The 14,917-nt window shown below is 37.0% G+C and overlaps 1 protein-coding gene across 1 annotated transcript in view; it reads left to right on the top strand.

Annotated features, from left to right (window-relative positions):
- The window catches only part of puf (ubiquitinyl hydrolase 1 puf), a 1,022,896-nt gene that overhangs the window by 277,556 nt on the left and 730,423 nt on the right, over nt 1-14,917 (top strand). Inside the window, exon 17 of the mRNA XM_090376705.1 lies at nt 1,809-1,963. Within this exon, the coding sequence (XP_090232831.1) occupies nt 1,809-1,963 (155 nt within the window). The remainder of the gene's footprint in view (nt 1-1,808; nt 1,964-14,917) is intronic.

The raw sequence follows: 14,917 nt of genomic DNA, 5'->3' as shown, positions 1-14,917 counted from the left end.
AATCACTATTGATAATCAAATCAAGAGTATTACTCCCTCTAGTTGCCTCCCGAACATGCTGATGTCGAAAACAATCATCCAATAAATCCACAAAAGCCTTGCTAGTGTGTGAATGACCAGCCTCCAAATTCCAGTCAATATTTGGGAAATTAAAATCCCCCATAATAAGACTCTCTGAGTTACTGGCCCACTCTATTTCTCTGTACAGTTTCTTATTATACTCATCAGAGTCATTAGGCCTATAGCACACTCCTACTCTTAATTTTGATCTCCCAATGCTTATGTCACACCAAACTGACTCGACACTGCACTGTCCAGCGATGTCAACTGGCTTCACTTCCTTGGATTTTGTTTTTCTTAACTAATAGCATAACCCTCCTCTCTTCCTATCCTGTCTGTCCTTTCTGTAGACATTGTACCCCCCAAATTCCAGTTCTGCATTCCTTATATCTGTGTGACACCATGTCTCTGAAATCCCAACAATATCTGCCTTTGATGTTTTGAGCAATTCCTCAAATTCATCAAATTTATTTACTAGACTCCTAGCATTGGTGTACATGCAAGTATACATGCACCTGCTCTTCCTCTTAGCCGCCCTAACACAACCCATGTGTTTACTTGTACCCCAATGATTCCCAGCAGATTCTGAAATATCCTGCATCTTATTTTCCAGGCTGCTGCTCATTCCAATAGAAGCAGTGCAAGAATCACTTTCTCCTCTGCCAGTGGCTACTGTTAATCTATTAGTCCTTGTATCCTCCCAATCTAGCAGTTTTCCGACCCTCCTAACACTGCCTCGATAGCATCAGCAAACATTCTTGCACCCTTTCTATTTAAGTGTATCCCATCCCTGTAGAAGCAGTCTCTCCTGTTAACAAGTACAGACCAGGCTGAAAAAAATTCTACCCCTTGAGCCGTGCACAATCTTTCCAGGGCCGAATTGATCGACAGGGCTCTCATCATATACTCCCTCCTATCGTGTCTGGGCAGAATTGCATACACTTTCAAATTCAACCCTAATTCACGGCTTTTTTTCATCAGTGACCTGTACTTGTTAAGTAATTCCGCCGGTCTCCTACTCTTAATATCATTAGTGCCAATGTGTACAACTATATCACCTTTTGTGCCCTTAAAAGATGATATCCGCTCTACAACGTCATCAACCTTTGCCCCTAGCAGACATACCCTGGTCCTGTTCCACCTATCCTTTTTACAAAGCATGTTTCCCGTTTCCCTGACAATAGTCACCAACAACTACTAGTTCCTTTGGGACCAGTGCATTCTGCCTTGGGGGCTGCCGCTGTGTTGCGCGATGACCAAGTGCAAGCTCTGGCATTGGTGTGACCAGCTGAGAGCTTGATGGGCCCCCTCACTTGTAATCCTTCGAGGGCATCCACCCTGTCCTTCAAGCTCTCATATAGGCCCATAAGGCTCATATAGGAGTTTTTAATGAACAGTGGATTCACCTTGATGATGTTATTCAGATAAAAACGGTATAGTAATTTTTAGGTCAACTTGTGGATAAATGTAGTCATTTCTGAGGAATGTAAGCCCAAGCTCTGTCATAGTCATATGTGGATATAATATTGTTCCAAGACTGTAAAGACAGAAGACAAAAGTAATATAGAGAAGCATTACTTTCTTCTGCTATTTCAGCAACTGCACTGATATAGTACACTGCTTTACTAAAAAGCCCTGTAATGTCAGCCTCTGTAATAAAGATTATCTTTAAGATGTGTAAGATTTTATATATTATTTTGAGTTAATTTTTGGAACATGACCTTTGTTTTCACATTATTTTAACATAGGCCTTAGCCGGGAGCAAGTTGACATTCTTTGGTCTTGTTTAGCCACTGATCGTGACTGTGCAGATGAATTGTTTAGTTGGCTCTTGAATCAAGGAAAAAGTAAAGATCAGCATGCTCTAAATTTGAGTCTCTTTAAACACATCCTATTGGAGATGGTAAGTAATACAAGGTAGGATCAAAAATTTTCAGGACTGAATTTGTTAAAAATATATGAAAATTGGATAAAGTTTTATTTTATTTTGTAAGCTATATTGTGTAGAATTTTTTTACGCTAGGTAGCATTTTTATTGCACATTGTAGACATTTATTTGCACCTATTGGTGACAACAAGTGATTAATTTTTTGTCATTGTTATTTTAGAATCTATTTTTGAACAAAGTCTATAAAATTTTTCTTTTTATTGAAGAAATCTTCAATTCAGCAAATCAGCAAAAAAACTTTATCAAGTGGTATGATATTTCAATTTCATAAGCACATCAAAAATGGATATTACATCATTGAGGGTGATTCACTGTGTGGGATGAACTTTAAACTTTCTCCTGAACTAGAATCATTATTTGGGCTATTCGTCAAATAAGAATTGAAGACAGACTCTCAAGTTAGGAAACTATCATGTGATAGTTGCCCATCATATATGGAATTTTAAACCTAAAAAAAGATTATGGAGCTTTTTCATTTTATCTGCATATCAGATGGAAACAAGAGTTAAAAAGTTCAAAGGAAATGGTTGAAATTTATGTGATCCAGAATTTATAAAAACAATAATAACATGAAGACAGATGTGATTGAGTAAATATGTGAAGTTTTCCTTCTGCTTAAGGAATAATATGATAATAGATGCTATGCTGCATTGCATCTCTCTCCCTCTCCCTCTCCTCTCTCTCTCTCTCTCTCTCTCTCTCTCTCTCTCTCTCTCTCTCTCTCTCTCTCTCACATCTTTGCAATTTTAGGTCACCTATGATTGTATTGGTAATAATGTTGTTTATAAAATGAGAATAAACCCTAAACTCTCTGCCAATGGAGGGAATAAAACATCACTTTGACAGAATGACAAAAAAAGTAGAACAAAGGGTAGCATCTATTATTAGATTATGAAATGCAGTGTTATCTTTTTGCATATTGGTTATTATACAACCAACAGGCATCAGTCCTCTAACTGGAAATCTCCTGTGTCTCTTAAGAAGAAAAGAAATTCAGATTGACAGGTTTAAATATAAAGTCATGCTAGAATAATTTCTTAACTATAAATGTATAATTGATTTTAAAATTGTACAACAAAGTCACACCATTAATAAGACTATGTACTTAGGAATCATCAAGATGTGATTGGAAGTAAGAGACCCAAGGAAATGTTGGAAGCTACCCGATTGCAATGCTCATGAAGCAAAATAGTGCTTTTCTAATCACTATAACTGCCTTACAATGTTTTCTTTGTTCACTTGGCCTTCTACATGCTGATTTTTCTTTTTCCCCCAAAAGTACTTTAAAGAGACGGTGATTTTCTAGTGAGGAAGAAATTATAGCAGCTTTGGCAAATGAAGTCAATGAAATTTGAAACAAAAACTTTGAACAAAGTTTTTTGCAGTTATGTAACTGATCGAAAAAGTATGTAAATAACCAAATTTTTGAAAAAAAATGAACATGTAAATATTATATGATAATAGAATTCTGATTTAAGATATCTCAAATTAAGGTTTCCCAAATTTTGTATTAATTTTTTTGTGACCATCTGAAGCCCCATATAAATAATATATAATTTTCTTCAAATTAATGTTTCCCGTGTAGTGCTTTACTTGTGTTTAATGAATGAAAATTTAGTCCCTACATGAAATCCATAAAGTACTTAACAGATATAGATAGATACCTACTGCTTATTAATGTTCAACTGTGTGTATATCACTGTTTGTTCAAGAGGTGTCATAGGTAGCACAGTGATTGTACTCACCCAGCTGCCAAACATTACCTTTTTTGAGGAACATCCTCCTTGTGAATTGCATTAACAGATTACAGCCCCCTTATCTTGTCATCATTCATTCGTAGGCAAGTATCTAAAGGAATTAATTCAGAAAATAATTGCTTTCTCCAAGAGATGATTGAAACTGAATGTTCTGCAAAAATTGCATGTACTTTAACAGTAGGTTTCTGGCATGTAGTATACACTCTGCAGCAGTCACCAATTGCCTTACAAAAGTGGGGTTTCCTCAATACTGCTCGAGAGCACAGTAAAGTAGCATTGTTTTAGGGAGACAAAGGTAAAGATGAGGTCAAAGATGACTATGGAATTTACTTTTGATTCAGGCAATCGATTTACACGTCTTGTGAAGTGTTGATGATGGAATTTCAACATTAGTAGAATTGAGAATTGAAGAAATATGCAATGTTTCAGGAAAATGAAACAATAAAAGGATGAAGAAATGGTTGAAGAAACACAATTCCTGTATTTGGAGAGGGAGGGAGTAGCTGGCCAAAGATATTTGTGTTCATTAAAACTCAATGCTATCAATCTTTGTTTACTTAATGCACTAGATGAATTGCGCTTTGTTCAACAGGCATGAATGACAAAGCAGACATCTCTTGAATATTTTAACAAGTAATATATCCCTTGTGTATATATGAAATTACTGTAGCTTTAATTAATGAATGCAGTGAAAAAATTATTACATTGCACAAAGTAGTTTAGATGCAGTTTACTATGTTGTTGTTCATTATTTGTTATTAACTCACAGCAGATATTTGAAACATTAAATGGAATGTTATTTTCTGCTTCAATTTTATATAAATTTAAATTTCAGAATTTTTCTTAATTTAAAATGCAGAATTCTACTGTATTTATTTAAATAAAAATTTAGTCCTGGAATTTTTTTGATCTTTCTTTTCTTGTGTGTAAAATTATTTTAGAGAGAGTACTCTCTCTCTCTCTCTCTCTCTCTCTCATATATATATTTTTTTAAAGCAATTTCATATATGGAGAAGCAAGATTGTTAAAGAAGATAGGTTTTATCTAATCATAGTGCTATTGCATATAATTATTGGAGATAATAGGCTCATTCCAAACAAATACAGCTATTTCCTGACTTTCATAAGGGTTGCGTTCCGCAGAACTCTACATAAGTCGGAATTTCCATAAATGCTCATGCAGCACTTGCAAATTTGATTGAAGCAAAAAAAGAAATGTTCGACGAACACGTGAATAGAATTATTTATTCAATTATTTTAATCTCATGTGCAGGAAAAATTATAAAAGTATGCAAAATTACAAAAATTTCAAAATTATAGAATTACAAAAAGAGAGAGGAGACAGTCATAACGTCAGAAAGTCTTACCTTTTGAGCATTGCTGCCAGGATTAACTCTACAGCTGGTAAGCACGCCGCTGTGGAAGTTGAGGGCTGTGGAGATTTAGGAGTTTTTTTCCCAACACATCACAAAATTTCTTTGCAACTGCAGGATTGGCACTGGTGACTTCGTCATATGCTTTAATGTTTTGGAAACCAGTGCAATGCTTGAACCCATTAAACTATCCATTGCTTGCCACAAACTTGGCTTGGAGTTCGCCGTACTTATCCTTAAAATCTTCATAAATACTTGTTGCTTTTGCTTGAATGGCCATTGGACTCGCGGGCACTTGCTTCTGAATCTGATTTTCCATCCATATTATTAATAGCTTTTCCATCTTTGATATAGCACCTTAACACTGTTTTGTGATCACTGTTGATCTTAAATGCATTGATCCTTTAATATGTTTTTTTATTTGTGCGCTGTCCCTTAAAATAGTATTCACTGTTGAAGCAGCAAGACCTAATTCTGTACAATTGAAACAAACTTTGTCCTGCTTTGTACTTCTTAATTAATCATCTTCATTTCTAAATCAATTTTGTTTGGTTTCCTAGCACTGCCAACACTGGCACTTTCCGTTGGTCCCTTTCCCTTCACCATTGTAATAAGTAAATAGGAATGCAGAGAAGATTCTGAAAATTTATTATGTTTTTTATCTGATTGAAGGTTTTAGTGAAGGGGGAACTCATTTCACCGTAATACTGTAATGTAAAAACCCACAGAATTCCAGTTATCGGTATGATCACAAATCCAATAAGACCAAGCTTACTACATGTTTATAATTTGATACACTAACAGGAAAGGGAAATAAACAGTCAGTCGGTGAATTGTTGGCTGCTGTAAAGGGATAAGTATTTTTAATTTTTACTAAATTCTTCGTTAATTAATATACTACATTGTGTTTTACACAAATATTAAATAGGTTTAGTAGCATTCACTTGTTCTTATTTTGAATTTAACTAGCGATTTTTGGAAGTTATGACTCCCAGTGTTCATTCGCTAGTTCTTATTTTGAATTTAACTAGCGATTTTTGGAAGTTATGACTCCCGGTGTTGGTACCGATATTTTTGAACTAGCCGCCATATTATAGTCGATTAGAAATAGCGTAACGTGTATATATATATATCTCGAACTAATAGCGTAAGGTATAAAGTAAAACTAGATAGCGTAATACAAAGCACTCGATTAGGAATCTGTTAGCTTATTATAGTATTATCAATTAATCAAAAATATTATTAATCTTATTAAAATTCATTGTTAATTAAATTGTATTTAAACAGAAATCATTACCTGGACTAGAGCTGCGAAGCAAAGATCACAGACTAGCGAGAGTTCTATGATTCGGGGGAGAAACAAAGGGATGATTCTCCTACACATCACAGTCTCAAAAAATATCTGAAATGTTTGCTGAACTTGCTAAAATGGGACATGATCTAGCCAAGGAGGATGTCTTTGTGTGTGCTAGATGCCTAGAATGTCAAGAAATTAGGTGCCAACTCAGCATTCTATCATCTTTTAAGGGCACGAAAGGTGATGTTGTTGTTATACTCATTGGAACTAATGACATTAAGAGTAAGAGATCTGCAGATTTACTCAACAAGTACAGGTAAATGTTGAAAAAAAAAAATTGCGGGTTAGGTTTGAATATGAAAGTGTCTGCAATTCTGCCCAGACAAGATAGGAGGGAGTATATGATGGGAGCCTTGTTGATCAATTCGGCCCTGGGGAGATTGTGCAAGGCTCAAGGGGTAGAATTTTTTCAGCCTGGTCTGTGCTTGTTGATAGGAGAGACTGCTTCTACAGGGATGGGGTAACTTAAATATAAAGGAGGCAAGAATATGTGCAGATGATATCGAGGCAGTGTTAGGTGGATCAGAAAACTGCTGGCTTGGAAGGGATACACAGACTAAAAGGTTAACAGTGGTCGCAGGCATAGGCAAAAGTGATTCTTGCACTGCTTCTGTTAGAATCAGCAGCAGCCTGGAAAGCAAGGCAGTGGAGATTTCCAGGACTGATGGGAGTCACAGTGGAACAAATAAATATATCGGCTGTGTTAAGGTAACTAAGAATAGAAACAGGTGCATGGATACTTGCATGTACACCAATGCTAGGAGTGTAGTTAATAAATTTGATGAGCTTGAAGTGCAAGTCAAAACATCAAAGGCAGATATTGTTGGGATACCAGAAGTGGTGTCACGCAGACATAAGCAGTGCAGAATTGGAATTTAGGGAGTACAATGTGTACAGAAAGGAGGAGGGATTATGCTGTTAGTGAAGAAACAAAATCTAATGAAGTGCATCCAATTGATGTTGGTGGACAATGCAATGTTGAGTCTGTTTTGTGTGACATAAGCATTGGGAAAGAAAAATGAGAGTAGGTGTGTGTTATAGGCCTAATGAATCTGATGAGTATAATGAGCAATTGTGCAGAGAAATAGAATGGGCCAGTTGTTGTTGTTGTTGTTGTTATTTAGGAGCATTAGCAGCTAAGGCCATATTGCCCCGGGGATATGCGGCTTTCCGCATCCTTCGTATTTGGTAGTCACAGGCTCGAACCCCGGTCTAATCAAGAAGTGTGTACTACGCACTGCTGCTCCTGTCCCCTGGCTACGGAGGTGCCAAGTAGGCCAGTAAATCAGAATGCCTAATAATAGGGGATTTTAACTTTCCAGATATTGACGGGAACTTGTGAATTTTGACTGGAACCAGATGTTGACTGGAATTTGAACATCATCCAATAAATCCACAAAAACCACACTTTTGTGTATTTATTGGATGATGTTCAAGATGTTCGAGAGGCAACCAGAGGGAGTAATACTCTTGGTCTGATTATCTGCAGTGATTATTTATGTATTAAGCAATTGCAGATAAAGGAACCACTGGGTGACAGTGATCACAATGTACTGATGTGGGAATTACTTAAAGATGTAACTACCATCGAGTCTAAAGGGAAGGGCTTTTGCTTTCGTAAAGGTCACTACAGAGGTCTCAGACAGTTCTTAAATTCTGTACAGTGGGATCAACTGACAGTGTTATCAATGTTGAATCCTTAATGTGAAGCCCTCAGCGACTTAATTTTGGAGGTCCTAGGCATTTCATTCCAACTAAGAAATACTGTTAAAGGTCTAGGCCTAAAATAATGTCAGATGAACTAATGAGGCTCGTGGCACAGAAGAAAAATGTATGGGCTGCATATAAAGTATCAGGTGACACAGAAGCCTATGGCAGATGTAAACTAGTCTGTAATCAAGTCACAAAGGAGGTTAGGCAGGTGAAGGCAGATTACGAGAAATCTTTGGCAAAGGATGCAAAGAAAAACAGCAAAGAGTTCTTTATTTATGTAAACTCCAGAAGGAAAGGAATGAATCAGATTGGACCACTTAACATAGATGGGTATTGATGATCATGCTCAGTTACCCGATAAACTGAATGAGTATTTTGCATCGACATTCACACATGAGGAATTATTCAATGAGGGGAGTGTGAGAAGTTTTTCAAACTGTAACAGGGAGCTAAGTTATTTTGTAATAACTGAGAGCAAAGTGGAGGAGAAATTGTTGAAGTTAAACATAAAAAAGGCACCTGGGGTGGACAGGATCTATCCATTTATATTAAAGGAGGCAGCAAAGGAAGTAAACAAACCCTTAGCCATAATTATGAAAGCTTCCTTGGACTCAGGGGAGGTCCCCATGGACTGGAGGTGTGCAAATGTACCACCAAATCCCAAAGGGGGGTTCAAAAGGTGAAGTGTGTTCACAAAGGAACTGAATACCAAAAATAATTTTGATATCTTATACTTGGATTTCAGGAAAACTTTTGATACTGTTGCACATGGAAGACTGCTGTACAAATTGGAGAGGAATGGCATTAAGGGTAAGTTGCTACAATGGATAAAGGGATGGTTGAGTGGGAGACAACAGAGAGTGGTAATCAATGGACACTGCTCTTTGTGGAAGAATGTTATTAGTGGAGTACCCCGGGGGTTCGGTGTTGGGCCCATTGTTGTTTTATATTTTTATGAATGATATTGATGAAGTTATATCAGTTTTAATATCCAAGTTTGCAGTTGATACAAAGGTTGGCAGGGTTGTTAATGACAGTAAAGACAGTATGCTACTCCAACTGGATCTAGATAAGTTGGGCAAATGGGCTGATAAGTGGCAACTGAAGTTTAACATTGACAAATGCAAAGTTTGTTATTGTTATTTGGTTTTTAGGAGCATTAGCAACTAAGGTCATATTGCACCAGGAATATGCGGTAGTCATTCTCTGACCTTTCCGCATCCTCCATACAAATGCAAAGTACTGCATATTGATAGCAATAACCAAAGAGAAACATACCAACTCAGGGAAGTGGAAACTGAAAAAGACTTGTGGTAATTGTGAAATTTTGAAGTTTAACATTGACAAATGTAAAGTACTACATATGGGAAACAGCAACCCCAGAGCAATGTATCAACTCTGTGGTACTACACTGACAGTGGTAGAGAATGAAAGGGACCTGGGGGTAGTTGTGCAGGCAGATATGAAGTTTTCTGAGCAGTGCAGACGGGCTGCAAGAGTAGCTCATGGTGTATTGTCGATGATATATAGGAATTTTTCTAGCAGGGATAAGGAAGTGATTATTCCCTTGTATAAGGCAATGGTCAGGCCACACCTAGAGTACCGTATACAGGTCTGGAGGCCTCATTTGAAGGATGTAGAGATGCTGGAACAAGTACAGAGAAGGGCAACAAGATTAGTGAATGGAACAAAGGGGTGCTCTTACGAAGAAAGGCTTAAGTTTTGCAAATTACAGTGTCTGGGGACTAGGCACCAGCGAGGTGATCTGATAGAGGTGTATAAAGCCTTGAATGGTTTGAGCATGCTCAATGCTGATGGGATTCTTGCTCAGAATAATCACCTGAGAGGGCATAAATTCAAATTGAGAAAAGACAGATATAGGATAGATGTGAGGAAATTTGCCTTTAGCCAGCGGGTGGTTGGTTGGTGGAATAGTATTAGTATTAGTAACGGCCGCATGGTACAAGAAAGCCTATGGCTTATGCTGCACCAGCCAAAAAAAAAAAAAAATCTGAACAAAACAATGATAAAAATAAAATAAATAAATAATAATAATTAATAAAAAAAAAAAAAGGAAATTAAACCTATCATCCTATGCGCTTCCCTTACCCGAAAGTACTATCCAGATGACCTTTGAATTTCCCCAAACTGTCGACCTCTACCACCCATGAAGGCAACTTATTCCAGTAATTTATAACTCGCTGGCTAAAATAAAACTTCCTGCAGTCCAATCTAAACATTTCCCCCCGTAACTTGAATTTATGTCCCCTAGTTCTAGCATCATTTATAATCTTGAAAATTTCGTCCTCATTCATTTTACTGATGCCTCTCGGAGCCTTAAACACCTCAATCAAATCTCCTCTAAGGTGTCTAGTTTCCAAACTCTGCAACCCACATATTCGAAGACTTTCTTCATAAGGACGCCCTTTTGCCGATCTCACCAAGCGAGTTACCCGTCTTTGCACCCTTTCAAGAAGCTCGATGTCTTTCTTTAGGTGCGGTCTCCATACTTGAACACAGTATTCCAAGTGTGGTGTAACATAAGCCTTATATAATGGGATTATCACGTCCCTATCTCTACTTGCAAAAGTTCGATAGATCATCGATAGGACACCATGGACCTTCCTTGCAACTTGTTTACAGTGCTCAGAGAATTTCATGTCTGACCGTATCGTTAACACCCAAGTCCCTTTCCTCCAGTACTGGGTTTAGTTGAACTCCACCAAGTGAATAAGTTTTTTTGGGATTACTGTTTCCCAGGTGTAATACCTTACACTTTGTTGGATTAAAGCACAGCTGCCATTTTTCTGACCATTCCTGAAGTCTATCTAGGTCTCTCTGAAGAAGCTTAGCTTGACAGTGATCATTAACTACTGTACCAATTTTAACATCATCTGCAAATTTAGACATCACGCCCTCTATCCCTTCATCAGTATCGTTTATGAAAATTAAAAACAACAGTGGTCCTAACACTGATCCTTGGGGAACCCCACTTCTTACATCAACCCAATCTGAGGAATAGCCATTTATCACAACCCTCTGCCTCCTGCCCTGAAGCCATCCTTCTATCCATCCAAGGATTTTCCCAGTGATTCCAACCTGTTCCAGCTTATAAAGCAACCGCTCATGTGGGACTGAGTCAAAAGCTTTGCTGAAATCCAAAGAAATCCTTAAACTTGATCTTCCCTTTACAAAACCATGCTGAGTATCCTTTAGAATTTCAATTCGATCCAAATGATCCTGAATTCCACCCTTGATCATTGCCTCCACGATTTTCCCTACTACTGAAGTCAGACTGATAGGTCGATAATTTCCAACTTTACTTTTAGAGCCACCCTTATGTATTTGAGATACATTTGCACTTTTCCAATCCAAGGGAATCTCCCCAGAGTCTAGTGATGCTCGCATAATTAGCCTCAATGGTTCAATGCACTCGCTTGCCGCCTCCCTTAAGATTATAGGGTATATTCCATCAACTCCTGGAGCCTTACTGGTCTGTAGGCTTGAAAGTTTTTTCATTAAATAATCTTGTGAAATTTCAATATCATTAATTACATATTTTTTAACTTCACCCCCACAATTTCCCATTGCCACAAAAGGCTTTTCATTTGTAAATATCGATGCAAAATAACTGTTGAGTACATCTGCAACGGCAGCTGGTGTATTTATTACTATCCCATTTCCCTTACGTAAAGGTCCGATCTGGTTTGTCCTGCTCTTCTTGGCTTTTATATATGTGAAGAATTCTTTATCCCCTCCCCCGCTCTGTTTGCTAGTGATCTCTCATAAACTGCCTTTGCCTGTCGAACCTTTTCTGTGGCTCTATTACACATCACCTTGTAGTTGTTATAGGCTTCAGTACTTTTTATTGCTCTGTAACCTTTCCATGCCACCTTTCTCTGCTCAATTAATGTGGCAACTTCACTATTCATCCAACTTTGAACCCTTCTCATGGAGTATTTTTTTAATGGTATATACGCATGGTATATACGCATTCAAGGCATCTGTGATTAATGTTTTAAAAGCATACCACAGTTCAATTGTATTCATTCTCTGCGCGATATCTACCCAGTTAATAGAGGCCATGTAGTACCTTAAGGCATCGTAATTTCCTTTTCTGAAATTAAAACCCATTCCTTTGCCTTTTACTTCTGCTACCTCTCTCGTCATCATCCACCGTAGAACTCCGTGATCACTTCCTGCTACTGGTTCCTCTACTGTCAGCCCTGTTATGTCATGTGATTCATGTGTGATGATGTCTAGGATATTCTTTTCTCTAGTACTTTCCCTGACATGTTGATACAAATAACAGTCATCTAGTTGATTTAAAAATATTGTTCCCCCATGTCGAGTTTCCTTCCCATTTACTCCAATCAATTAGAGGCAAATTAAAATCACCCATCCCATTTACTCCAATCAATTAGAGGCAAATTAAAATCACCCATAATAAGGCATTGACGCTTACTTGCCCATTCCATTTGCATGTAGAGGCTTTTGTCATAATCTTCACAATCACCTGGTCCGTAGATTACTCCTACTCGCATTATACTTTTGTTTCCAACTATCTCACACCATACAGACTCTATACCAGCATGTGAAATGTCTGAATCCGGGAAAGCTAACATCGCACTCAGGCTGCTTCTGATAAGAAGCATTACTCCACCACCCCCTTCTATCTACCCTATCCTTCCTAAATACATTATACAAGCCGTACTGAGACTCATCATCCCCAATTTCCAGGTGGCACCACGTCTCTTCCATCCCTTGTCATGGAAGTTGATAGCCTAAATAAGTTTAAGGCTCAGCTGGACAGGTATTTCGAACGAACAGAGGGGTGAAGTGGAAGTGGTTATTTTTTATTTATGTATTTATTTTTATTTTATTTTTTTTTTTGGCTTGTGCTGCATAAGCTTGCTTTCTTGCATCAAATGCCTCTACTAATGCTAATGCTAATTGTGCAGTCAAATATGGGTCTTTCTTCAGCAAAGACAGATGCAAAGCACCTGTTCAATTGATTTGTACCTTGGCTGGTTGTCTAAGACTTTCCAAGCCCAGTACTCAAAGGTCTACTTTCATTTACGTTTTTCTTGCTTGTGTTCATATGCATGAAAAATTACTTGTCCCCATTCTTTCTTAGCCAGGCTTTCTCATATCACCTTTGCCTTTCTAATGTTATCTGTGGTACTATTACAAATCAACTCATAGTTGAGTTGATTTGTAATAGTACAAATCAACTCATAGCTGATTTGTATTAGTACCACAACTTGTAGCTATTATAAGCTTCAATAGTATGGTTTATACAAAAACCCACTTTTGAAAAAACCGGTTTTCAAATTCCAGTATTTCAAAAAGAAATGGTTAAACTGGTTTTTGAATTTTTACAAAAAAAAATAAAATAAAATAATAAAATATAATTAAAACAGTAAAAAAAAATTATACTTATTTTAAAAATTTTCAGTTTATTTAATATTTATGGAACTAAAAAAATATAACAAAATAAAATATATTCCATACAAAACCAAATAAAAAAAAAACTAAAATAACTAAAAACCGTACAAAATATAAATTATAAATTTTTATTTCATTTAGTATTTTTCTTCAGGAAATATGATTTCAAAAAACATAATGTCCACTGAATGACTTAATCTTGTTCTTATTCTAGATACAAAATTGCCTGAAATAGAAAATACTCTCTCACTCGCTACTGAACTTGGTTTTATCATTTTCAGGGCATCAAATAATAAATCTATATTCTTTGTTCTTTTATTGGTTGCCTCAAATACTGAAAATTCGGCCTTCAGTGTTTTCGGATTTGATATTATTTCTTCAGGTTCCTCAAGAAACCTATGAATTGAATTTTCCATGGCTTCTTTTAGAGCATTGCCCTGATTAATAGTTTCTCCGTCTCCGATATATTCATCATCGGAATCTGTTTCCATACAAGAATTTGGATATATTCTGGACAATGTTTTTCCAGATAACTTAATAATATTGAGTTTTGAAACTAGTGGAAATACACTAGATTTCTTTGTTGAAATGTTTTGTGGATTTTGCAAATATAGAAAAAGAGTTACCAATCCAATTTGATTAGACCGGGGTTCGAGCCCGTCACCACCAAATACGGAGGATGCGGAAAGGTCAGGGAATGACCACCGCATATCCCGGAGCAATATGGCCTTAGTTGCTAATGCTCCTAAAAACCAAATAACAAACAAACAAACAAACCAATCCAATTTGTCTTCTTTCTTGAATTCGTACTTCTAAAGCATTTAATAATAAGGTATAAGGTATATTTGGGTCAAACGGCACCTAAGATTTCTCCCATCTCTGTGTATGCACATTGTATCGGAAACAGAACACTGTCAAGCCAGAGATTTAAAAGTGTGTGTAGTAGTAGTAGTAGTGGCAGTGGCTTTGATGCAAGAAAGCAAGTGTATGAGCTTATGCAGCATCAGCCAAAAAAAAAAAAAAAAAATCACACCATTCCCTCCAAATGCCTGTCCAGTTCCTCCTTAAATTTATTCAACCCATCAACCTCCACAACGACCGATGGTAGTTTGTTCCAGCAATCAACTACCCACCGGCTAAAGGCAAATTTCCGCACATCTAATCTACATCTGTCTTTTTTTAATTTGAATTTATGCCCCCTTAGGTTCGTAATCTGAACAAGTGGAAGGATCCCATCAGAATTCAGCGTGCTCAACCCATTC

This window comes from Mastigoproctus giganteus, chromosome 6, assembly GCF_048544385.1.
Source record: "Mastigoproctus giganteus isolate SK-2022 chromosome 6, ASM4854438v1, whole genome shotgun sequence".
NCBI classification, from domain to species: Eukaryota; Metazoa; Arthropoda; class Arachnida; order Uropygi; family Thelyphonidae; genus Mastigoproctus; species Mastigoproctus giganteus.
The sequence above is the reverse complement of the archived record's forward strand: the minus strand, read 5'-3'. Positions and strand labels throughout refer to the sequence as shown.